This window comes from Centruroides vittatus, unplaced genomic scaffold (genome assembly GCF_030686945.1).
Source record: "Centruroides vittatus isolate TY-2023 unplaced genomic scaffold, ASM3068694v2 contig_370, whole genome shotgun sequence".
Classification (NCBI taxonomy): domain Eukaryota; kingdom Metazoa; phylum Arthropoda; class Arachnida; order Scorpiones; family Buthidae; genus Centruroides; species Centruroides vittatus.
Window position 1 is genome coordinate 428,872 of NW_027122193.1, and position 27,831 is coordinate 456,702.

The following is a 27,831-nucleotide window of genomic DNA, read 5'->3' on the forward strand; positions in this document are numbered from 1 at the left end:
TTGGTGACACTCGCGACCACGTGGCCATGTTTACTTTCTTGTAAAACTCGATTTAACAATGAAAGTTCTACTGATTCTTCCATTTGGAAGTCAAAGGAAATGAACATAGATATAATTATTATACGGAATAGGGTACCATTCACAGCTTTCGTATAAATAAAAGAAAAAATAGGTAAATATAACGAAATACATTTAAGAAAACATAGACCGCTATTTACATTTTAGCTTAATATTTTGAAATAAATAGTTTTATTAACAACATTTTTATTTGACAGAATAAGTTGATATTTGTGAATTTGGAAAGCATATTATCACAATGTGTGGAATCAATGCAATTTTAAGCTCAAAAACTGAATGTATAAAATCAGTCGTGAGTACTTTTTCTTATATTTTTTGAAATTTTTAAGGAAATTATTTGTTTTAGTCGTTATAAATTCATTTAAGTTTATGAGGACATTATAAACGACGACATAAATATATTTTTTTGCTTTTTTAATCAAAATTAACTAAGTACTGAAACATTTTTCACAAAACAATATAGCACAACTGTTATTGGTAGGTTGGATGGCTGAAGTGGTAAAAGAATTGCTTACCACTTTGAAGAAATAGGTTTAAATCTAGATAGGTCTTTGTAAGTGGTCTGGCACGGGTGTATGAGATCTTATCTCTCGTCGTAATAACCCCGTTTGTGGGTTTGACTAGATTTACTGTATATTGGGTACGACATAATGACTTCTTAATGTTTACAGGATAGAAATTGTAAAAAAGCAAATTTTAAAGGATAACAATAATTAAAGGTTGTTGAAATATCATTAAATCAAAATGAGGATGCTTGAAAATCTTATGGATAAAAGAAATATTACTGCTGGATGTTAAAATATATGAGTTATTTTAAATTTGGCACTTTTCCATTATACCCCTTGCATGTTGCATTCCAACGTTGCACTATTCTGTATCGTATCACAAGCTATTGTGTTGTTATGAACAATGCAAAGTAATTTTGATTACTATTTCAAATAAATTTAAAGTGTGCAAAAAAAAAGTAAACTAAATAAGAATTATTCGTTTTAAACATATTAAAAATGTATATATTTTTAAAAATACTTTGAGAATTATGTATTTTTAATAAATGATTTATATTGCAAATAACCACTATTACTTTCAAGCATAAGCAGATGGTTCGGTACTGAAATGAAATGAAACCGAGATTATTAAACCTGTGCACTCGTCAACTCTGGCATTAAGTTTAGAGAAATTTGAGATATATAAATCCAGTCTCACAGGCAAATGTTTAAATTACAAGGATGCCACAGGCTTACCATTGGCCTGAAAATATATGATCAGGAATACTACATTAGAATCTAATCCTTAATGCATTTTTAACATTCTGTTAACGTACATGTATTATCGTATTTTATGTTATTTTATTTTATTAAATTTATTTTATTTCATTTTGTTTGCATGTAAATAAATACAACACCTTAATTTGGTGCTGAGAAGAATAACTATTTGAACACAAACGTTTTCAGCTCGATTAACAGGCCATCCTCAAGTCACAACTAAAATGGAACTGATACATTCCTTACATACATGGTTTGGACGACCACCTTCCAAACCGTTACAAAAATAAATCAATGGGGGAGAACGAGAGGGTGGAGTAAGGGAGGAGCAAGGAAAGAAACTCGTTCTCCCGCGTTGATTTATTTTCTTAACGGTTTGGGAAGGTGGTCGTCCAAACCATGCATGTAAGGAATGTATCAGTTCCAATTTAGTTGTGACCTGAGGATGGCCTGTTAATCGGGCTGAAAACATTTGTGTTCAAATAGTTATTCTTCTCAGCAACAAATTAAGGTGGTGTATTTATTTATGTGTTTATTTGCTGAGTGCTGTTAATGTTGTTTGCATGTATTTATATTGTTAGTTATTCTTTGTATGTTTTTAGTTTTGACGAAATATTAAAAAGTATTTGAATTTTTTATCACATGTTCGTTCAAATAAAGAATGATTGTAACAGTTCGGAGAGTTTAAAACGTGACAGTGATCGGTTCATCAGGTTGAAAACATAAAGTAAAAGATGTGTTGTCATATCTAGGAAGTACAGTCTGAGTCTGTGTTGAATTATTCTTTTAAAGTAATGTGGAAACAGTGAAGTGACTTTCCAAACACCTTATACAATATAGTAACACATTAGGAATTAAAATATTTTTAAAATTTCTATTTATAAATTTTAAAAATATTTTAATTAAGGTGTAATGTAAATACATATATTTTTTTTTTTTTTTCGTGGGAAAGACATGACTGTTACAGGAATGAGAGAGGAGATTAATTTTCTTTCCTGTTAAAACTTAATTTAACTACTTATACCAATTTACATTTCAAGTTTCTTGACAAACAATTTACGTGGTTGTAAGAACATTATGGATCGAGGGAGAGATTTGAGAGCTGATGCTTCTGAGCATAAATGCATGCATTCATTAGAGTCCCCGAAGAGACATTTCAGCCTCGAGTTTGAACAGAGTTCAATTATCTTGAGGATCTGAAAGTGGAAATAAAAAATTGAAGTTCAGTTCCATCATGAATCAACCTTGTGGATAGAAGAAATCATGATTCAACATATCAGAACTCAAGATTGAAAATAACTTTAATGATGTTATTATATCCACGATCGTATATTTTATTAAAATGCAATATTACACTACAAACATTATCATGTTTGCAACCATATTAATGTTTTTGATTAAATTTAATTAAAAGCAAATTTTTAACTGTTTTAGTATAGAACAAAAGATTCTTGTTATTAAATACAGTATATAGTTTAAAATTTAATAGTCAGAAATTTTTTCCAACCTTCTAAGGTTATTTTCATCTTTTTCCCGAAATTTTTAAGTTTAAATCATTTAATATTTTATTTACATTTAGTTCTAGCTTTGCATACATTATAAAATTTTATGTTTAGAAATTTATTTTATTTTTTAAGAATGATGAAATTGATTTCTTATTAAGAAGAGGTCCTGATGTCTATAACAGCCTTTCAGTCGCATTTTCTCCTGATATAAAAATTGTGTTCTCAAGTTTTGTGTTACACATGAGAGGAAAAGAAATAATTTCCCAGCCGATTCGGGACGAAAATAAAAATATACTTTTATGGAACGGAGAAATATTTAATAATTTAGAGGTAAGTGAGAGTTGAAACATTTTAACGATCAAGTTAATTAATTAATAAATAATAAAAATGTGAGTAATAGGAGTTCGAATGAAATACATAGTCTACTAGAATTTTTATAAATAAAAACTGAAAAATTCTAAATAATTGATTGGAATTTGATTTCAAAGTGCAGATTTTTAAATTTCATTCTCATTTAGTGTTACATCTCTTCCTAATGCAGTTATATTTATCGTTATTATTAATAATTATTGTAATATTTTTTAATGTTAGAGGTTTATACAGATAAACTTCTAACACTGAAATATATTACAATAATTAATTAAACTAATAATTTTTTTGCTAATTAATTAGTATAATTGTGTTTAAACTATTAACAAAATATTTTAGTACATTTGATGATGATTATTTATTTCTGAATTCTATTTTGAATAAATATAGAAAAAAGAAACACAATAAAACTGTCATCCAATAAAGTATTGATTTGTAAGTGAAACTTTTCTATGGCATTGGAGTCCTGTCGTTCGTACCTAATGAAATAAAATATTTTAAAACTGATTGCATTAGTATAATCAAAGATTGAGATATACATAACAAAGTTTTATGACATAATAGAAGGATAAATAACAAGCGATAAAATGTTCGTTTTATTTGTGTATTCATTACAAATTGAATCACATGCTACTATGATAAACTGTTTGCTTTAGCGATTACACATAAACCATTTGGAAAGACAATATATTATCAAGTTCTGCATTTTAGAAAAAATTGAATCAGATTGGTATTATTTTTTGTCATATTCCACTTTTTCTATACTGGAATCTTTCATTGTATAATTAGTAATATTCTAAACAATAATTATAAACATAGTTAAAGATTTGTACAATATTGTACAAATCTTTAACTACAGTAGAACGGTCGTTTATCCGAATCAATTGGGACTGGGGTTGTTCGGATAACCGATTATGTACGAAAAATATATTAACCTATCCCATGTTGAAATTTTTCTTCGTTGCGTGTCGCTTTGCGTTGAATTTTCATCGATTTTAAGCCTAATGAAAATTTTTATAGTAATAATCGTGGCTATTGTATCGTTAAAAATTATTTCTTTATTTTCTACAAACAAATAAATATATTGAAAAATAGAAAAACATAAAAATTATACTTCAGAAGTAAATCTAGTATCAAAAACGTTTGATTCAGCTCGACACAGTTCGACTGGAAAGCTTTTGGTCGATCGGCTCTCGGGTAAATGACGCTCTACGTATATATATAATTATAATATAATTTTTATTATATTGTACAATACTGTAAATACTTTATAAACATCAGATCCAGTACCAATAACTTGTACCATTTTTAAAAATTTCTTTTAAGTTTATTGGTGAGTGAATTTCTAAATTTATTTTTTTACTTTGTTTATTAATTTATTTAGCTATTAACATTTTTACGTTTTTATTTTATAGAAATAAATACTTATACCTTATTGCTAATATTTTATATTGTCATTAATATTTGATTTATTATGGTGTAGTAGACGTATTATTAAAAAATAAAAGTTTTATCAATAATTTAGAAAAAAATGCTGAAATCTTGAAAGATTAAGTACTGAAAATATAGCAACTTTTTTTTTAATTTTCTTGCAGTAAGTTAAATTATTAAAATTTAACAATTTACAATCACGTCTTTCAGCTAATGTTTAATTAATACAGTAGTAGTAATAGTCTGATATAATCTGGCAGTCATTTGTCTTTAATATATAACTATCAGGTTTGGATGTTTATATTCGCTAATGTGTAAACAAATAAAATTTGATTTAAAAGCTTGTACGCATCATTTATGATTATTATTTATAAGAATATAATAATAATTTTTGCATAAATTATTGTAATTTTATGACACTTAATTTCCAGATTCCACCTGATGACAGTGATACCGTTTTTATATTAAAGAAATTAAGTTGTGCAAAAACAAAAACTGAATTTATTGATACATTTGGAAAACTACATGGACCATGGGCATTTATTTATTGGCAGGTATTAAATAACTGAAATTATTTAAATGAATTTATATATCTGTTTTTACATAAATAACTGAGTTTATTTCTCAGAAGTGTATATTCAAATAGGAAAATAACATAATATGAGGTTACCAGCCTGCACAAAATATGATTTAAGTGCTTTTCGAGGGTGCCGAGTTTAAATATTTGGTTCATTTTTTGTGAAATTTTATTTGTTGGCAGATTACCATTTGATATTTGGCTGTGAATGTAACAGTTTGTTAGTGCTAACATTAGGAAAAAATATAGTATCTTAAATTTTTTAAGATATTGTGTTTTCAATTGGTGTCTACTTGACCAATGAAATTGTGCCATTTTGTAACAGCTGAATATTGTGATAAACGTGACTATGGTGGGCTGAAATAGGTCGATTTATCCAGTGTGACGAGTTAAACAGTGTCTAGTAAGCCGGAGCTTTTTAACATTAATGCCTATGTAAGTTGTCCGGGACTGCAGAAAACTGACTATTTAACCGACAGTGTCGAGTTATACCTATGACAACTTATGTAGACTTGATTATATATATATATATATATATATATCAGTGGTGTGCCATCATTGTAAGCAGTGGAAGCACCACTTCCCTTGTATTTTCTAAAAAATAAACACACATTGTGCGATTATTTTCATATAATTAAAATTAATATTTTATTATAACCACATTATGTATCTTATTACAAATTTCTATACTACATGTGAAAAAATGATAAGATTGCTATTGTATATTTGAATATTAGTGGCGGAATGGAAACGCCGTATTGTCAGCTTCCAAACAGCCAGATTATACTAATTCGAGCGTGCGCTTTGCACCTAAACCGGGTGAGCACCAACCTCACCCGGTTTAGCTTGTGGAAGCTACACACGTATAACGCTTCCAACGGTTCTATCCAGGACCGGTTCTGGGCTGTTATCCGCCTGCCTGCTAGCTATTTGGCCGCCCTCGCCCCATTATGTGAATCACAAGTAGATTTATAACTTAACCCGACCGACAGAAATTTACTGGTATGTTTTTATGATAGTTCTGTATAGTTGGCGGGAGTTTTAAAAAATCCATTAAAATATTTGATATTTTTATTCTGCTCTCCCATCTTATATCTATATATATAAAAATGAATGTATGTTGTGTGTGCTGTGTGTGTGTGTGTGTGTGTTGTGTGTGTGTGTGTGTTTGTGTGTGTTGTGTGTGTGTTTGTCCTTCATGCACTACCACACCATTTATCCGATTGCCATGAAACTTCGGGAAGTTGTTTAATACACTCCCACGAAGGTTTCTGGCACATGTGAAGACCACCATTTCCCCCCTTTCAAAAATATATTTATATATGGATTAAGGCTTTTATGTCCAACAGATGGCGCTAACTTCCGACAACCTAAGTTTGCTTTTCTGTGAGGCATTGTGCTTTTCTGTGAGAATGGACTAAAGCAGATCATTTTCTATCTATCTATATAAATAAAATATAACGTTCGTTTGTTCCTACCAATTCCTTTGAAATTTTGACACAACGTTGCATTCAAATACGCACGTGTTTTCATATAATATACATGTCGAAATTCCCCCACTGGGGAGGGCGAGATGGACAGGATTATGGCTTACTGTGAAGAACTTGGCTTCTATTTATACTATTTTAAATGCGGTTTTTTGCGTTTTTAATTGCGTTTTAATAGGGTACATCAACAGAATATACACTAAAAAGGGATTTTTCGATATTTTCTTGCGGGGGAGAGGGACGGGATTAAGGCTTACTGCGAAGAACTCAGCTTTTATTTATACTATTTTACATTCGGTTTTTTGCGTTTTTAATTGCGTTTTAATAGGTACGTCAACAGAATATACACTAAAAAGGGATTTTTCGATATTTCCTTGCGGGGGAGAGGGACAGGATTAAGGCTTACTGCGAAGAACTCAGCTTCTATTTATACTATTTTACATGCGGTTTTTGCTTTTTAATTGCGTTTTAATAGGGTACGTCAACAGAATATACACTAAAAAGGGATTTTTTGATATTCCCCAGCGAGGAGAGGGACGGGATTAAGGCTTACTGCGAAGAACTCAGCTTCTATTTATACTATTTTACATGCGATTTTTTGCGTTTTAATAGGGTACGTCAAGAGAATGTACTGTACAAGTTCAAGTTCTTTATTGCCATACAAAGGTACAAGCCCGGTACCACGTAAAAGAATGTACTGTACACTAAGAAGGGATTTTTTGAAGTTCTCCCACGGGGGAAGTGTTACACATTTATAATAGATACATTTTGAGCCACAACAACGCGTGGCCGGGTCAGCTAGTTACTTATAGATTTCAATGTTAAACCAGTGATATTATGATTTTGTATGTCCCATCTATAAGGGGATGTAGAAAAAACGTGGACAATTCTTGTACAATGTTAAAAAATTAACTGTTACTTTGGTAGCATCATTTACAACTAAATTGAATGAATGAGAGCAATGCACGAGATACAGAAAAAGCTCTAGAATTTATTTTCCTTAAATTTACAATTTATGTATCTGTTGTCATAAAAATTTGTCTTTCCACTTTTTTCCCAAGACTACAAATACTCAAGTACAAAGTAACCGGTTTCAACTTATTTCTACTTAAGAAGTAGTTAAATAATTAAGCGATTAGGGAATTGGGGACATAAATAAAATCCTGCCAAAAGAGATGGAATTTTACTTAAACAAAAGCTTAACCGAACCAATCTCTAGCCGCTTACAGTGGGGACTGATGTCTTCATAATATTAGACGTAATAAAGACAAATTCTTCCAGTTCAATGAGAGTGACCGAAAAGTTGTAAATTTTGGAAATTTCCGTGGACACCTAGTTTTAAAACGAATTAGTTAGAAAACAAATGACTATTAAGTTTAACAAATTTAGATTTTTACAGCTACGGTGAGAAATGTTTAAAATTTACAACAACCCTGTCGCGTCCTTTGAGGTAGTGATGTGACAAAAGAGGCATTTGACATTGACCGGTGTCGGCACCTTCGGGATTTGGCATGCATGCATGCACTGCACAACTACCAAGATTGTCTCTGATTCCATCCATGAGCCACTGGTAGGGAACGATTTTAACTGATTTGAGTTAAGCTGGCAAAAGACGCGAATTGTAAATGTCACGTCGATTCTTTCGTAAAATTGAAGCAATTTGGAAGTCAAAATAGAATAGAATTTAACATTAGTAAGCAATATAAAATATATATTGAAAATTATAACAATAGTTATGGCTAATAGATATATTATATCTAAATTAGTAGATGTTAATCTTGAAGCAAGAATTGGCATTTAGAGGGCATAGGGAATCTATTGAATCTAATATAACAGAGGTAATTATATTGAACTTGCTTATTTATTAAGTGCATTAATAAAAAATACATTTAGAGAAGTCTACGGTTTTTACTGGCTTATCGAACAAACGAATACGAATGGACCATAGACCGTCACTGACTGATTGCCCCTGGAAGTCGGCTTCTTACAGAAACACAGCTTCCCTATCAAATGTCATGGCACGCCACTGATATATATAATATTTAAAGGTATCAACAGTAGGAACGGAGTTCGATAATTGCTATGGTTTAAACATTAGAACAAATTTTATATATATATATCTAATTTGTTGTAATGTCTAAACAACAGCAGTTATTGAACTCCATTCCTATCATTGATACCTTTAAATATTTGCTTAATACTTAGGTAAATTATTAGCAAATGAGTAATACAAAAAGTTAATATCTTGAAGGAAAGTAAGCTTAACTTTTATTTGATCTGTGCAGTCATTTATGTTGCAATTGGGGTTGATACTGATGATTATAGTTCTGGTCTCAAGGTCACTAAAATCATTCAGTTGTGTATTATACTAATTAGATATTGCAATTTTATGCTTATATAGAATAAATATTCATTGATGTCTTTTATTTTCAAAATGTAAAAAAGTATTGTCTCTTGTTCATTTTTTTATTAAGTTCGAATAAACATTCCTACAAACCCAATGTAAAGCAATAACACACCAACAACTGCTGTAAATCATTGGGCTAAATTTGGAATAAATATTTAATTATTCATTTTAATATGAGATAGCACTTAACGCCTCACTCTAGTGCCAAATTTGTTTGTAATTTAGTATTATTTATTCCAAATTTAGCCCGACGATTTATGGCAGTTGTCGGTGTGTTATTTATTAAGTTCATTTATTTTTCTTTATATTACTTATTGGGCTGCAATTTTCAAATTGTAGAGCTATAGATTCTCACTGTTGTACATCTGTTCATCCATCCTTCCTTAATTTAATCTTGAGAATGTAGCTAGATAGATGAAAATTGAGACTAGATGTAGAAAGCCTAGGGCTAGAGGCCTCAATTATGTGTATACAAACTTATTTATTTATTTATTTACTTCTGGTCTGGACCAGAAGTCACATGAGTTTTTAAAATTAAAATATGATAAAAAAAATTGCAGCCTAACATTGTGACAATGTCACAATAACTAATTGCTTGTTTTTCTAAAAGTTTATCCTAGAAATTATATTTGTGAATTCATATATTGGTTAATGTTACCTAGCATTCCAAAATGGTGGCTTGTCTCTGATTCCAGCAAATAAAAGAAACAGTGGGGACACGTGTTCTAACCTAACCTAATCTATTCTAATAAATTACCATAATTATTACCAACAAAATTATTAGAATAGGTTAGGTTAGAACGTGCGTCCCCACTGTTTCCTTTCTTCTATTTGCTGGAATCAGGGACAAGCTGCCATTTTGGAACCATAGGTAACATTAACACACATATTTTCTTTGGTTTTTGAATGTATAAAATATATCTATGAGTACATTAACTTATTAATTTTTAATAAGTTTTCACTAAAAATGGTTTTTTTAATGAATATTTAATATTTAAACTGTTTAAGCATCAAAACATTTAAATAACTTCTTTAAAATGACCAAGTAGCATTATTTTTCTTAATGAATTTATTGATTATATACATCTAAATTTAATTTTAATATAAATTTTTGTTGAGATTTGTTAAGATTGATTATTTTTTAATCTTTAAAGGAAAACGAGAAAACTTTATGGTTCGGACGTGACATTTTTGGACGTAGAAGTTTACTTTGGGGTTGGAAAAATGAAATGAAATTACCTTTTTCCATAAGCTCAGTGGCTGTTTTAAATAATGGCATTAATTGTGTAAATATAAAAATACTATTTTTACACATATCTATATATTCTTTACATAAATTAAAGTTTTTAATGTCAAAATATCAAATATGAATGATTCAATAAAACAAAATAATTTCTGAAAATATTTAAGACAAACTGAATTCTCTAAAGCTGAAATCTTTGTTTATTCAGTGGGAAGAGATTCCAGCAACAGGAATATATTCCATTAATTTCATGGAAAATGAATTTAAGATTTCTCTTCATCTGTGGAACAAAATGCCATCTGGACTTATTAAATCAGTAGGCCGTAATCAGTTAGAATCTATATTAAATTTAAGTGTGGAATCAGAAAGCATTCACTCACCAATTAATGAAATATTAAATAAAATCCCACCTTCAGAAGAAAACTTGAAATGTTTCTCTGAAATTCACAATGATGACAGAAAAAGGAGAGATCTTATAAATGAAAAAAATAATACTAAAGATATTTTATATGTTTTGTGTAATAATCCACTTTGGAGAAATATAATAAAAGATTTTCTAGAAGTTTTGAGTAAAGCAGTAGAGCAAAGAGTAAAAAATCATCCTTTCGTATGCGGCGATTGCTTAAAAAACTCGACAGGAAATCAAAATTGTGAACACGCATCTGTGGCGGTATTGTTTTCCGGTGGTTTAGATTCGACAGTACTTGCCGTTATCGCTAATAGGTAAGAGTATTTCATATTTTAAACTGAAAATTTTACATTGTATGAATGTAAATTGTTTTGATGATTTTTATATATTTTATTAATCATTAAAGTTATATTCAGAAACTGTTAAATATAAATAGTTAAATTGTTATAATTAAAATAACGTGAATACTTTATGAATGGTTGTCAATAAAATTTGTATTTTAACGTTCTACTGTATATAAGACATAATTTATAAAATGAAAGCAAAGGTGTTTCATATTTGTATGAAGCATTTAATCATCATTAATTATTGTTTATTTAAAATTTAGATGTTAGAAACTAAATTAAATAAAAATATATTAAGTATAATAAATGAATAATCTTTAATTTTTGTACAGTGGGACTTAATTTCAGAAATGTGTCTTATACTTATGAGATCACCAGAGATGGCCCCCTCTAATTTGACAGAGTTTGATATATATCGTATACTACCCTTCCAGTAATTCATAGTAAAGAGGAAAATGAGTTTAGAATTTTCTGTGTTCTTTACATACCATGTTATATAGATAAAATGTTAACGGCAGCATAGCTGAATGGATAAGGTGTTCAACTCTTATATTGCATGTTACAAGTTTGAATTTACTTTTTAAAATGTTTTTATATAATGTGTGTTGAAACAGATTATTAGTGCAACATACTTTTTAAAGTTTTTCACTATCCACTCAGCTATACTGTCGTTAACATTGCATCTCTAATAATCCAGCATGTAAAGAACAGAGAAATTTTTATCTTGCAAAATCTTGAGAGTTGCATTAAGTGACTTTACTGTGAATTACTGAGAAGGTAGTATTACAATATACAGTAGACCCCCCCTATAACACGGTAAATACGTTCCGTGTTACATGAATTCTGTGTTGTACGAGTCATTTAGATTTTACAAATATATGAGCCGTTCACAGCTCGGCACTTGTGCAGTTTAGGGGGAATGGCCGATTGAAAGGTTTTCTTCCATAAAATTAATCGATTCTAGACTAATTTGACTCGAACATTTCCAAAACATGTATAAATTTTTGGGAATGATCCATATAAACTATGCTATAAACAAAAAATTGTTGGAATACTTACGAGTGCGCACCGTTTGAAGACGCCATTGCTTAAGCTTGTTTTCGTCGCGGAGTGGCTCATCAAACGGCGGACACGTTTCCCGATAAGTTATTCTTTCTGCGAAAAATTTGCCAAACTTTGGCGACATCATTAATAGAAATATAATTTTTATGGCCGTTGAATAATAAATGTTTTTTAGTAGGTCCACTGCTCGTTTAAACTCGACGGTTTATGCAATGTCCGCTATTGGTCCAGATTCGACCAATCCTGTCGAGACACGAGTCGGCCATGACAATCTGTCTCATTCACTGTGTTATACGAGCCTCTTTTAGCGTGTTATACGAACACGATCGCAATTTTTCCGTCGTGTTATACGAATTCGTCTTATATGAACCCATGTTATAGGCGGTCTACTGTATATCAAACTCATTGAAAACAGAGGGAGCCATCTCTAGTGATTTCCTTGTTCAAATAATAATATGTAATGTTAACAAATATCTGTTACATGTTAAAATTATTTTGTATTTATTATTTATTTATTTAATTTATGAATCAGCTCATTTATCTATTATTTTAATTTCATTTACATTGTTGAATATTTTTCGTTTTATAAAGATACATTCCAGAAAATGTACCAATTGATTTAGTGAACGTTGCCTTTGAACATGAAAGAAAAGCTAATAATAGGTCCAAAAAGAATCATAAAAATGATCATCAGTCTAGTGTAAACACTAATTTATACAGTTTTAATACACCCGATCGAATTAGTGGAATAACGGCGTGGAATGAATTGAAAGTGTTATATCCTCAAAGAAAATGGAATTTTGTTGAGGTAATTTAAACATTAAAATTTTATTTTATTTTTTAAATTTAAATTTTATAGATAATTTATTTTTTAGATTAATGTAACAAAGGATGAATTGAAAAATGAAAGGTCAGTGTCACTAATTTTATAAATAATATTGTGTAATAAATATTTAGAATTTTAAATAATCGTTTAGAAAATCTGGAAAGTATCAAAACAATGGAAAATTTGTTAGAAATTTAATTGAAGATTTTGACTGGGCTAATTCAATTTAATAACTATTAATTAATTTAAAATATTTTAAATAATAACAAAAGAGACAAAATTTTAATATAAATTTTATTAAAAATGACAAAAACTTAATTAAAAACATTAGTGTTTTATAATAATAATGATAAGTTGGAATTTAATGAAAAATATAACAAAAAAGAAAACAAAGGTAATGTAGTATATGTAAAAATTAGGAATGTAACGAATAGTATATTCGGCCTCAGGCCGAATACCGAATATTCGGCTAGGAGTGTGGCCAAATGGGTGAATATTCGGCCAAACTATTAGGCTTGATTAATGCACGTGCGAAAATTGGCGCGAAAACTGCATTATGGCAAGGATCGCTCACCCTGCTTTCTATTGGCCTGCTGTCACTACAATTTTTTTTTTCCAGTAGAGACCTACTGGAAAAAAAAATTATAATTATTATTTAAATTAAATTATAATTATTAAAGTTGATATGAGATGGAGCCTAACATCTACCTCTAGTGCCAAATTGTTTTATAATTTATGTAATAGCCGTAAATAGCCTGATACGATTCGGCAGTTGTTGGCATTTGGATGTAAGTTATAACTTATAAGTTATTTTATTTGCAATCGATCTTTTTAACTCTTTAATTAAGCAGTAAAATTTTGTTTTTAGTACGTATTTGTAGACTGAATAGTACCCTAAGAATATACTTTAGTGGGGACATATGGTCTAGTTTCTCCCCAGTTGTGGAACAGTTCAAATATGTTATCTATTTGTGAAGTTTTGTGATATTTTGTTGCTATTGTTTTTGTCAATATTTTTAAAATTAACATGATTTCAAATGTTATCTTTTGCATATAATGAGAAATGCTCATTCTTTGCTTTCTATATAAAATAAATTATATATTAATTACTCGTCTTCTAGAAATAGATAAATGATTCTTTCATTAAAATACGATAAGTTTCAATAAAACGTTTCGTAAATCATTTTAAATTATCGTAAAAAATATTAAAATCTACGCAAATACAAATATAACATAATTAACTAAACAATAACATCAATGCCCGATATATTCTAACCTACACGCCATCAATGCCATAAGATATCAGGCTAGATAAAGGCTATAATATTATTTAATTATGAAATAATTTAATACTAGAGTTAGATGCTATTTCTTATTAACTTTAATAGTTATAATTTAATGTTCAGCATTAATAAAAGTTACCAAAATGATTAATTTACTGTGTTTTTGTTATTTCTTACTCCTGTTTTTAGGTATTCGGTATTCGGCCGAATAGCGAAGAATAGGCCGAATACCGGATAGTAACCAAATATTCATTACATCACTAGTAAAAATGTTATTTAGTGACTGATTTGAACTGCTAAACATTTGTAATGCAGGGAGGTCATAAAGTCAGTTAAATGAGAAAATTTAACTGACTTTTAGACCAAAAATTTTTTATTTATTTATTTTTTTTAAAAATAATTAATAATAATATAAAGTTATTTTGACACAGATTTTAACCATTTTTACATTAATCTTAATCCTGAAACAGAGAAAAAGTACAAAATAATTTAGAATCAATTTTTCAATGCAAAAAAATGCTTTTTGGGATCATTAATCCTTTCCATTTCTAACAAGCATTTCTTGTAAGAATGAACTGAAGAAGGCTCAAGAAGAGCTGAAAACATTTTCTGGTTATCTTAATAAGCAGATTGTCTTTTTCTTTATAAATATGGTCCTGAGTTTTATTGGTTTTAAGGACTTAAAGTATTTTATATCATTTATGTAAGTTTTAACAGTTTAATAAAAACTTCTATGTCTTAAATATATAAAAATACAAATATACATAAAAATGTATATAAATAAATAATATGCAAAGCATCGATCATCTGAAATAGTACCATTTTGGATAACCAATTTTATCGGATAACTGGTCGCATTTGGTAGAGAAAAATTAAACAGATAAATATCTTACAGTAAAAATATTAATTTCAAATCTAGTTCAATAATAAAAAGATTTCAATTCACAGAAATTTAATAATATAAATGATGATAAATGACCGAAAAAAATTGTGTAATTTGTTATAATGAAGCATTACATTCATTGTAATCCGCAATGCACTGACAAAACTTTTCGTTCAATGGTATTTTGTTTAGATGTATGTTTGTGATATGAAAAAGTGTTATTTATTTATTTATTTTTGTTTGGTTTACTTCCTCTGTATTCAATGAAATGCCAAGTTTCTAATTATAGTTTTCTTTTGTCTGTGAGATCTTTAATGACACCAAAATGTATTTATCACAAACTACTTAAAGCTTGAGAAACAAACATTAACAAAGCAGTTAAGCACTACAGGGAAGTTGAACTTTATACAACTCTTCAGTTCTCGGGAGTACATAGCACATCCATTTTATCCTTTTTTAATTGAACAAAATGTAGAATATACATAAATAGTGGCGCAGAAAAACTGATCCTCGATAAATTACATAAAAATGTTTTTACATTAATTCCATTGAATTTAATTTTTATTAGTAATTATTATTTTTTTTATTACAGATTAAACAATTGATAATAACTTAATACATCTATTTAAATATTATTATTATTATTATTGTAATTTAAATTGCAGAGAAAGATATATTCGACACTTGATCTATCCTTTATCGACCGTTATCGACGACAGTATAGGTTGTGCTTGTTGGTTTGCAGCTAGAGGACGAGGACTTTTAAAATTAAGTGAAACTTCTAGTATATTTTATACAAGCCCTGCAAGAGTAAGTTTCAAATTTTAGAAATTTTAAATAACTTATTAAATTTGCTTAAATTGAATAAAATCATGTGGCAATTGCCTAAAATTAATAAACTAGTTCCTCTTAATGTCCACGGGGCAGAAAAAAACCCAAAAATTAAGAGAGGGAAAACTAAACCAGGATGATGAAAAATTTAATTATTTTGTTACATATCTTATCTGTCCATGTAGTGTCTTCTGAATATAATAAACATATTCTTTTTTGTTTTTAAAATAATATAATATACTTGTAATGGATATTCTTTTCAATTATTTAATTTTATCAGAATTAACATGTTCCAACATATCTAAGTAAAGATATACTTATAAAATTTATTGTATTCAGAGTTGTTGGTTATGGTTATGTAACTCACCGTTTTCGGAAACAACAATAGGTTACATAATAATGAGGCAAGTACCAGACCAGGACTTTATTTAAAACTAATAATTTCCACAAACCACAGACAATATCAAAATCTTGTACAGCTTTCTCATAATAAAGAAAACGTTTTATCTCCTCCTCAAGCTATAAATAGTGTACAGCCAAACACAATTTCCTCGAACTTATCACTGACGTTTACCACCTTGGTCACCTGAAGCTCTCTCTCCTTTTGGTCCTGGCTGTTCCGCTTTTAATTGTTCATCCAGTGTAGCTCCGCACTGTCTAATTTACATAGGATGATGTTCCAGGATCGGGCAACGATGCAAACTAAGTTAAAAATTTTCGTTTTTTTTGTTCTTTTGGTCATTGGTGCTTGGGAGTTTGTCCGTAACAACAAAAAAAAAGGAACCAAGAAAAAGAAAAGAACAAAATAAAAATAACGCCCCAAAACAAGAATTAATGATCGGACATTGACTCCTTTACACCCCTCCCCTCTTAAAAAAAAAGAAATACTGGATATTTCTTTTATAGGGTTTGAAAAATATTATATACCAGTAAGGGTGCCCGTCCTGGTGCCGTAATATTGGTAATAAAGCTGTTGTTGTAGATATTTGTCGATGAGGAGGAGATTTACAGTTTCCTAACATCGATGATTGACAATAAATTGTAACCATTATCGGTGCTATTGTTTTCTTTATTCATTTCTTAGACCTCCGTTTGGCAGTCTGTCGGTAGTCTATTTTCTTTCGGGGCCGGAGTCGTCGGGGTGCTGGTGACGTCTGATCAAGAGGAACTGGTGATACGGTTGGAAATAAGTTGTATTTCTTAAGGTTTGATATATGATGTCGTCCATGTTTGGCTCCTGTAGCGGGGTCCTGTAGTTCGTAGACTAATGGCGATATCACCTTGGAAATTTCATAAGGTCCAGACCATTTCGGGGCAAATTTTGCACTAAAACGTTTGGGAGAACAAGAAATTGGATGAGTTTTTAATAATACAGGTGTACCCACCTTATATGAGAGTGGCTGCCGTCTTAGATTATACGTTCTTTCTTGTTGGCGTTGAGCCTTTCTTATGTTTCTCTGTGCTTGTTCTAGAATCTTTTGAAGTTCGTCATATTTTTCTTCTACACTTTGAGGTTGGTTAGGCAGATTTATGAGACGATCCCAAGGAAGTGTTATGTCTCTGCCGAGGTGTAATTTCGAGGGTGTAAATTTCGTAGAATCTTGTACACTGGTACGTACAGCAAGAGCTAACTTCTGGAGGTGTAGATCCCAATCCCTATGGTTTTTCTTTACGTATGCTGCGATCATTCTGCCTAAGGTTCTATTCACTCGCTCCGTGAAGTTCGACTGTGGGTGATAAGGAGTAGTTAATATGTGGTTTATAGCTAGTTTCTCACATACCTCACTCATAAGTCTTGAGATGAATTGGGGTCCGTTGTCGGATACTAGATTTTTCGGCATGCCGTATCGGCAACAAAATTCATTAACAAAACAATTTACAACAGTAGGTGCTGTAATGTCTTTTAGTGGGAATAATTCCACCCATTTGCTAAAGTAATCAACTATTACGAGCATATAGGCATTACCTCTTTTAGATCTAGGATATGGTCCTACTATGTCAATACCTACTTTCTCCCCTGGCTCTGACGTTTTCGTACTTTGCAGGAACCCTGCAGGTTTTTGTTGTATCCATTTAGTAGTTTGGCAGGTGTGGCAGCTGGATACATATTGTTTAATCTCCTTATTCATACCGGGCCAATAACATCTTTGCCCGATTTTTTTGACCGTTTTTCTCGATCCGAGGTGCCCTGCCGTCGGATGATCATGTAATTCATTTAATACTGCAGGCCTGAGTGCCTTTGGAATTACGGGTCGCGGGCATCCTCTGTCGTTCTTCCTACGATGGTAATGTAATAAATCATCAATAATTTCATAGTGTCGTGACTTACCAATTAATTCGGATGCCAGTTTTGGATCTGAGGGTAAATCCCCCTCCTGTAAGTATTTATACAACTCTTTCCATTCGGCGTCGTTTCGCTGTGCCTGGATTATTTCCTCTCTATTAGTTATACTCACGATGGTTAATAACTTCGTAGAAAGATCCGTTTCCTTTACATTGTCCGCTTCGAGTGGTAAGCGAGATAAAGCATCCGGAAGCTGGTTATCTTTGCCACCCCTGTGTCTAATAGAAAAGTTAAATTCTTGTAGGCGTAATGCCCACCTCATTAGCCTACCTGAAAGATTTTTCGAACTCTGTAGCCATCGCAGAGCTGCGTGATCGGTAACTACCGTGAAGTCCGTCCCATCAAGGTATTCGCGGAACTTTTCCACAGCCCAAACGATGGCGAGGCATTCCAATTCGGTTGTTGTATAATTTCTCTCAGCTTTCTGAAGGGTTCGGCTTGCATAGGCTATGGGGCGGTCTTGACAGAGGACAGCTCCAAGTCCTACGGTGCTGGCATCGGTGTAGAGTACAAATGGGACGTTGGGTTCAGGTAGCTGTAAAACAGGAGCAGTTATAAGGTGCTCTTTTAATAATTGGAAGGATTTCTCACAGTCGGGACTCCAATTCCATTTGATACGTTTTCGTCGCAGACAGTACAGTGGTTCGGCTATAGTTGCATAATGTGGAATAAAGCGGCTGTACCAACTACACATACCTAAAAACGTGCTTAGCTGCTTCGTGTTGTTAGGTTGTGGAAATTGTCTGACTGCTTCCACCTTACCTTGGTCTGTGGACAACCCTTTTTCAGTTACATGGAACCCTAAGTAATGTACATCGGGTCGACAAAAATGACTTTTGGTTAGTTTGATTGTCAGGCCTGCCTCCGACAGTCGCCGCAGAACGTTCTCAAGGTGTTGAAGGTGGTCTGAAAAGGTAGACGAGTAGATAATTATGTCATCTAAATATACCTCGCAATAGCGGGACCTCATTCCATTCAGGATTTTATTCATCAGGCGTTGAAAAGTTGCCGGTGCGTTTTTTAATCCGAATGGCATTACTAAAAACTCGTAGAGTCCTTCGCTAGTAATGAAGCTTGTCTTGGCCCTATCGCCCTCTTTTACCGGTACTTGCCAGTACCCTGACGACAAATCCAGTGTAGTAATGAATTTGGCCTTTTTTAGCGACTTCAACAAATCTGAAATGATAGGTAAAGGAAATCTATCTGTTACTGTTATACTATTTAACTTACGATAATCTACACACAGTCTCCAGTCTCCCGTCTTCTTCTTCACCATCACTACAGGCGACGCCCATGGCGAATTGGAAGGTCTGATTATCCCTTCTTTTAGCATTTCTGCTATTTGCCTTTGCATTTCTTTTTGCTTTACAGGCGAATACCTATACGGTCTGCTCGAAACTGGAGGGGCATCCCCCGTCTCGATGGCATGTTCTACGTAGTTGGTGAGTCCAGGGTGGTCACTAAAAATATGTGAGAATTTATTCAAAACAGTTTTTAGTTTTGTTAACTCTTCTCCTTTCAATGGCGTCTGCAATTCCTTTAAGTTGTATTTAATCCCTACCCCTGTCTCGGGGATAGTAATTTCCATTTCTGAGTTACTAAAATCCAACACTGCCTTATATTTCTGTAGGAAGTCTCTTCCGAGCAGGCATGGAAGTAAAAGTCCGTCAATCACAACGAGTTCATGGGACAATAAGGTGCCATTTAATCGAAGGTTGGCCACAAATCTGCCCTTTGTTTTATAATACCTGCCCTTTATGGCTAATTTAATATCAGGGCCTGGGCGAAGAATTATCCCCGGGGATTTTCGAATAATTTGGCGCCATATGTCCGCACTTATTAACGAATGGTCCGCACCAGTGTCAATTCTAGCACTAGTCATTATATCGTTAATAATCAATGTTAGTCCTGGTAAGTTTGTTTTAGTTTTTAGTATTAGCCCCAGTTGAGAGGATTTTTCATACCTCGAGGACCAAGCCCCCCTTCTTGGCCTCGGTATTAGTTTAACTTCCGGGTTCCCCTCTTACCTTGGTCCTGTATAGGGTCAGACGTTTTCGGAACTGTTTGGTATCCGGCTCGCTTATTTTGGGGGCAGTTCCTTGAATAATGCCCAGTAATTCCACAAGTATAACATCGTACCGGAACTCTATGGGTCGTCTGAGGCTTTCTTTCCGCACTAAGGGGTTGAGTTAGTGCGCGTTCAGGTAAACTTTCTCTCGAATTATCGGTTCGTTCCGCAGATCGGTGACTGGTCGGCTTTCTCCGAAATTCGTACTCCTTGGCAGTTCGCACTAAGTCATTAATAGAATAACAATGTCTAATTTCTAGATACTCACGTAAATTTAAAGGCATTTGAGTCGTTATACATTGGACGATTTCTTCGTCCCTGGAGTAGGGTTTCCACGCACGGTACAGCTGAACAGTGTCCCAAATGTACTGTTCGACACCAGACATACCATCATACGATTGGCTGAATAATTTCTTTGCTAGAGCGACTTCGTCTGTAAGAGGAGAATACAATTCTTTAAGTAAATGGGAAAAGAGAGGCCAGCTATTACCTACTCTTTTCCGTCCATCGTTTCTCCACCATTTAGCTGGAGAACCCTCTAATAAGAAGGCGGCTGTATCAACCCAACGATTAGCTGAGACCTGATTAACGAAAAAATATTGTTCCATATCTTGGATAAAGTCGGCCGCCGGGTATTCAGATGTCCCGTTAAATGTTTTAGATGGCGTAGGTTGAGCATTGACAATCACCACCGAGGTATTTGGTGTCACTGGTGGGAGGGGAGTAGATGTACCTGTTGGCGGCCTATTGGGAATGCTTCCCCCCGGACTGGTTTGGCTCACTTCCCTGGGATCGGGTCGGTTCTCGGCTGGCGGCTCCGCCTGCTTAAAAGATAAGGCAGAAGCGATACTTGCCATACTTTGCGTCAGTGCAGCGACTTGCTGCGATAACGTTGTCAGCTGGTTTTGTAAAGTCCTGAACTCTTCACGAGTAATGAAATCTTCCTCAGACATTATTTTCTCGTCCATACAAAACAAATACACTAACGGTTCGATCTGAAATAAACTCAAAAAAAAAACTTGCTTATGACCCATAAGGTCCCTGTTCGGGCGCCAGTTATGTAACTCACCGTTTTCGGAAACAACAATAGGTTACATAATAATGAGGCAAGTACCAGACCAGGACTTTATTTAAAACTAATAATTTCCACAAACCACAGACAATATCAAAATCTTGTACAGCTTTCTCATAATAAAGAAAACGTTTTATCTCCTCCTCAAGCTATAAATAGTGTACAGCCAAACACAATTTCCTCGAACTTATCACTGACGTTTACCACCTTGGTCACCTGAAGCTCTCTCTCCTTTTGGTCCTGGCTGTTCCGCTTTTAATTGTTCATCCAGTGTAGCTCCGCACTGTCTAATTTACATAGGATGATGTTCCAGGATCGGGCAACGATGCAAACTAAGTTAAAAATTTTCGTTTTTTTTGTTCTTTTGGTCATTGGTGCTTGGGAGTTTGTCCGTAACAACAAAAAAAAGGAACCAAGAAAAAGAAAAGAACAAAATAAAAATAACGCCCCAAAACAAGAATTAATGATCGGACATTGACTCCTTTACACCGGTTATGGTTATCTTTAGATAAATACATATTTTTACACTCTTCTTTGCGCTATCAGTCTCACTATGTTAGTGATAATGAAATAAAATAATGGAAGAATTTAACAAAATATTTTAACCTATAGTTCTTTCTTTATCGTGTCTTCTCTCTCTCAATGAGATTTGTTTCTAGACATAAAAATCTTTCTATGTCATTGTTCTAAAACAGTTAGATTTAATTCTTTGATATATTGAGATTTTTGGAGATAGTCTGTAAAAATTTTCTGTCTTAATGAATATCCTCGGAATGATAATGAATAATAATATATAATGATTTATTAGATGAATAATAAACATCTTTATGAAATCCTTCATGAAAGTGTCTATATTTAACTTTCTGTCTTATATTGTGTAACCAATAACATTTTTTCTAAGTATTGTAGTATAAACCAGTGTTCTCAATTTGTGGTCCGTGGAACCCGAGTGCTCCGTGGAGCCACTTTAAATGTTCCGCGGAAAACAAATATACAATTAAAAATTGTTGCAAAAGAAAAATCAATACAATGTAAATGTAATTAGCCAATGTTGTCATCTACTAGACCGAGTGCACTTGATTTTAAAAGGTTTGCCACCCCTGCTTTGAAGCTGATGTGTTGTAAGTGTTCCATGGAAAATAGTGTGAAAGTTTAGTGTTCCCCGACTTCATAAAGATTGAGAACCACTGGTATAAACAATATTGAATTTTAGAATATATACAAAATTATTTTATCAAATATTTCGTTTGTTATATGTTATAATTATGTACACATTACAGAAATATTTTTTTATAATCTTCAGTTAAATATAAACAATATTTATTATACATATTGTTTCAAACAACTGCATTGATAACAAAAAATATTGCATGACACAAATTTCTTGAAATAATTATTTGAAATATTCAATATCATAAGTTAGAAATTATTTAATTACTACATATTTAAATGATATTACTTTATTATATTAATACTTTTGATTTTATTATTACTAATTAATTATTTATTAAGATGAAAACTAAAAACTGTGTTTTGTTTATTGTATTTATAATAATTCTAAACTTAAATTTTTAATAATTAAATTTTTTGTTAATGTTACCCTTGGTGCCAAGATGGCGACTCGTTTCTGATTCCAGCAAGGAAACAGTGGGACGCACGTTCTAACCTAACCTAACCTATTCTAATAATTTGGTTGCTAATAATTATAGAATATTAGAATAGGTTAGGTTAGGTTAGAACATGCATTCCACTGTTTCCTTGCTGGAATCAGAGACGAGTCGCCATCTTGGCACCAAGGGTAACATTAACCAAATTTTTAATATTTATCGCGATTTTTTTTATTTAAATTGATCTACGAGTTAATGACTTAAAATAGGGACAGAAGTTTTACGATAAACTTTGATAAACATATATGTTTTGATGATCGATTAATGTAATATATTCGATCGTGTTCGGACATTTCAACTTAAAAATAATAATTATTTGTGTGTGAAAGTCAGATTAAAAAGTTCTTAAATTTAATATTATTTTACTATTCTTTTTTAACTTTACTGATTTATTGATATTTAATTATTTTTAGATAATTTTAGTTGGAATGGGAGCTGATGAACAGTTAGCTGGATATTCCAGACATAGGAATAAATTCAAGTAAAATTAATTTTTCTAAAATTTAAAGTTTATTCATTATAAAATAAGTTTTATTACATTATATTCAGATATAAAGTATAAATTAGTATAAAAGATAAAAGTATAAGATATAAAATTTTAATTTCTAATATATCAATAAATTTTTAATAAAACTAAAAGTAACGATCATCACTTGAAAGCATTACAATCGAACGATAATGTTTATAACTAAGTAAAATAAAATAATGCTTCTTTTTGTACAGTCTTTCTATGGAAAGAATCTACCTGAGAGCAACGTCATGCATGATATTGCTTGAGTTAAACCAATCAGCACATTTCCTAATGGAGTCAGCACTTTTGTAATATATCAGGCAATATGTGAATTTTATTTTATTTTTTCTCACTAGAAAGCAGAATGATTTTTCTGTTAATTATGTTAAATTTTTATAGCCTGCATTAACTGTAAAGAATCTTGCATTTAACAATTACTATAGCAAACTTTCTCATATTCCAATACCACAACATGAAGCCTCCATACCACTGTTTTTAATTGTGGTGACATGTTTAACAAATGAGGAAGAAATCAGAAGTCACTTGCCACAACTAAGTGATCAATGGCTGATGCTCATTGGTTAATATCTAAGTTGATTATTTCCATAGACCTATTATAGAAATTATAAAATATATTAAGATTATTTAATTACACATGTCTATAACAGTAATTTCTTATATCCTATATTCTTTTCAGTTAACTTTTTTAATTCTTTGATATGTAATTATTAGAATATTTCAAACAAGCATTACAAAACATAGTTGTTTTACCTATAATGCAGTATGGAATTTGGCACAGTTAAAATAAATAATATACCTTAAGGGAGAAATATTCATCAGCAGAATTTAAGACATGTACAGTTGGACAAAATATTTTAAGCTTCTTCTCAATGTATGATAAATGTATGAGGGTCCTCATACATACATACATACATACATACATACATACATACATACATACATACATACATACTTTATATGTATATACCTATGTGGCTCATTGCATTATTGAAAAAATGCTACCCAAGCAAAACATCCAGCACCTCATAAAAAATCATATATAAACTAATATGATTTTTTGTTTTGGTGATTAATAAAATCATCCCTTATTTATCTACTGTATATAAATAAATTTGTGCGTTAGAAACACACGTTATAACAAAAATCTAGTCTTTCTGCTCTTGAAAGGAATGGATTTCTGTAAATTTAAAATACTTGTGAAGATTTAAAATATTTCATTACTAGATCACTCCATTCGTGCTTCTGAATGCAAAAGAACATTGGCACAAGAAACATATACAATTGAATTTTCTTTTGGAGTGCTGCCAGCATGGTTTGGCACTGAATTGTATCACGTTAGATTACAAATCACTCCCGGGGTGTATAGGTTTTTTAATACCAAAGGTCAAACAAAAATTCTTCGCAAAACTCGTAAAGGAAGGCATTGGCATCAAACGAGCTATCTCTATATCTTGCACATATGAATTGTATGATCCAGTAATGTTATATGTACAACTAAGATTTAAAATATTTTAAAAGTTACATAATTTGGCTACAATTTGAAAAATTGTAGACCTATAAATTCCCACTGTTATAAACATATTTCCTTAATCTTGAGAACAGAGTTAGATAGATGAAATCCAAGACTAGATACAGAAATCTTAGTGACAGGAGGCCCCAATTAACTATAATCAAACCGGAAGTCATGTTATTTCAATTCAAAACTTCCCCTGAAAGTAGTTAATAGATGACAGGCATGACTCTATTGTTAAAAGAGAAGTATGATGTACTAATTTGAGGTGGAGAGCATATATTTTAAATTAAATATATTTAAAATATGATTAAAAATTGCAGTCCAGCATTATGATATCACAATTTCTATTAAAATTATATAAAAATATTTTGTTAAAGCAAAATTATATTTTAAAATAAATAAATTAATTGTTAAAAATTTAAATTTTAGTTTACTAAATTGGAATGGTCTTATAGAAGAAATAGAAATGGAAATTAACAGGATATCTTCAAGGAATCTTGGTAGAGATGATAGGTAATAATCTTAATATAAAATTTTAAATAGTATTTTTATTGTATTGTAAAAAAATTTTTTAAGAATTTTTTTTTTTGGACTTTCAGAAAAATATGATTGTTATTCTTTATATTTCTTTAACTACTGAAATTCCAAAGAAGTTCCAGGGTGATTGCACAGGAGTTTAATCAATGTCATCCACACCAAATGCCTGTGTCACATGTAGCAGTTGTGAACCTACTCCAGAAATTCAGGGAGACTGGATCAGTCCACGATAAAAAACATTCAGGCCTGTGCAATAACCCTGAAACTTCTCTCCCCTGCCAACAGGACAATTTTTAGCTGTTCTTCCTGTGTTAGGGGGATTGTGTTGTCTGTTCTTCAACCTGTAACAACAAAGGAAACACATTAATAACTCTGTAACTGTTTGAGATAGGTCAATAAATCTTTCAGCAATCAATTTCTTGTGAAATTCTGATCCTAAATGATGCGTCATATGACCTCCTTCCCATTTAAAATTTCAGAGTTGCATACAATATGGCCACCGTCTTGATGGTGGCCATGTGTGTACACACATCAATCTGTTTCACCCTTGGTCTAATGTGTTCCTGATATGAACAAATTAATTTTGGGTACATTCTATATTATGTAGTAGGGTTGTTAAGTGTCTTCCTTTAACATCCTGTATTAAACATTATCGTTAAAAAAATAAAAGCTACATAAAAATGAATTATAATAGTTCAGTTGCAGGTTATAATGAAAGTTTTTATGCATATGAAGAGTTTTTTGCATTCAAATCAAGGAATTGGATTATTTGTGAAAGAATGAGTAATAGTGGTCAGAAACAATAGTCTTTAACTTTAATTTTCAAAATAATTTTGGTTATTTTTGTTAATTTACTATTAAATAAAAGTTGAATTTATGCATAGACTTTCATTATAATCTGAAAAAAATGTGAATTTGAATTTTTATTTAAAAAAAATTAATTTATTTCTTAATAGAGTCATTGCAGATCATGGGAAAGAATCCAGAATTCCATTTTTAGATGAAAATGTTGTATCATTTTTGAATAATTTACCAATTTGGTTCAAGGTAATAATATGAAAAATTATCTTTTTATTAATTAAAAGACATAAATTTGACTCATATAAAATTTTAGGCAAATTTATTATTACCCAGAGGAATAGGTGAGAAGTTATTATTGAGATTATTAGCTGAATATTTAGGATTGAATAGTGTAAAACATTTACCAAAAAGAGCTATACAGTTCGGATCAAGAATTGCTCATTCAGAGGACAATAAAGAAAAAGGATCTGATATTTGCCGTCGGATAAAATAATTTAGATTGTAAATAAAATTATATTATATTTATAAAAAAAAACTATTATATATGAATTTTTCATGAATAAACAGTTTTTAAACAAAGAAATTAAATTTTTGATTTTATATAAATAAAGTTTTAAATAATTCAAATTGAAAGAAGTAAATAAAAATTGTTCTTAGTAATTGTATTATTTGTTCTTTATGTTTATTTATTCAACAATGTAGCCAAAAATTCCTGATTATATTAAATCTACACAAGCTGATGGCTTGTGTAGATTTAATATAGGTAGGTATGCTACCATAAAAATATCATAGCCCATGACTAAGTGTCATATGCAAAGCAAATAGTTGAATTATCCAAGAGAAAATTACTTTTTTCCTGGTCTATAATTCAGTGCAGTATTCACTGTTTTCTATAATAGACATGCTCAAGATGTTCTTAATTTATATTATTTAATTCTTAATTTTTTACATGTTTAAAGGTTATATATACTGTAATCAATATTTTTACTTAATACAGTACAATGTTTTGCAACAATAAGTAAGTAAGTAAGTGAGTTTATTGTAATAGGGTCTAACCTGTTATAGGGGATTTCAGATGTTATTATAACATATTATTTCCACTGTAATAACATCTTATCCATTTTCTTTAATCACACATTTTTGTAATAATAAAGTCACAAAACATATTACTCAATTACAAAGACTTATTTGAGCTATATTTATAAATTATAAATATATACAATTTTTAATAAAGATGCTTACTTTGTTCATTAAAAATCTTATTCAATGTGCAAAGGTAGTATCTGAATCATTAATAAAC

The 27,831-nt window shown here is 31.1% G+C and overlaps 1 protein-coding gene across 1 annotated transcript; it reads left to right on the forward strand.

Annotated features, from left to right (window-relative positions):
• On the forward strand, window positions 1-27,113 carry LOC136975273 (asparagine synthetase domain-containing protein 1). Its single transcript, XM_067270307.1, has 13 exons — window positions 1-172; window positions 276-370; window positions 2,978-3,175; window positions 5,077-5,199; window positions 10,271-10,402; window positions 10,568-11,082; window positions 12,766-12,982; window positions 13,050-13,084; window positions 15,832-15,976; window positions 23,562-23,629; window positions 25,623-25,706; window positions 26,687-26,777; window positions 26,845-27,113. Exons 2-13 carry the CDS (start codon window positions 317-319, stop codon window positions 27,022-27,024), a joined length of 1,842 nt encoding a protein of 613 aa, XP_067126408.1. The 5' UTR covers window positions 1-172; window positions 276-316; the 3' UTR covers window positions 27,025-27,113.
• The last annotated feature ends 718 nt before the right edge of the window (window positions 27,114-27,831 follow it).

Bases quoted from the DNA above. Each gene is read 5' to 3' on its own strand.
- LOC136975273 (XM_067270307.1), top strand. From the start codon at position 317: ATGTGTGGAATCAATGCAATTTTAAGCTCAAAAACTGAATGTATAAAA. The intron at 3,176-5,076 runs GTAAGTGAGAGT...CTTAATTTCCAG, and splicing joins AAATATTTAATAATTTAGAG to ATTCCACCTGATGACAGTGA. The intron at 25,707-26,686 runs GTAATAATCTTA...ATTTCTTAATAG, and splicing joins AATCTTGGTAGAGATGATAG to AGTCATTGCAGATCATGGGA.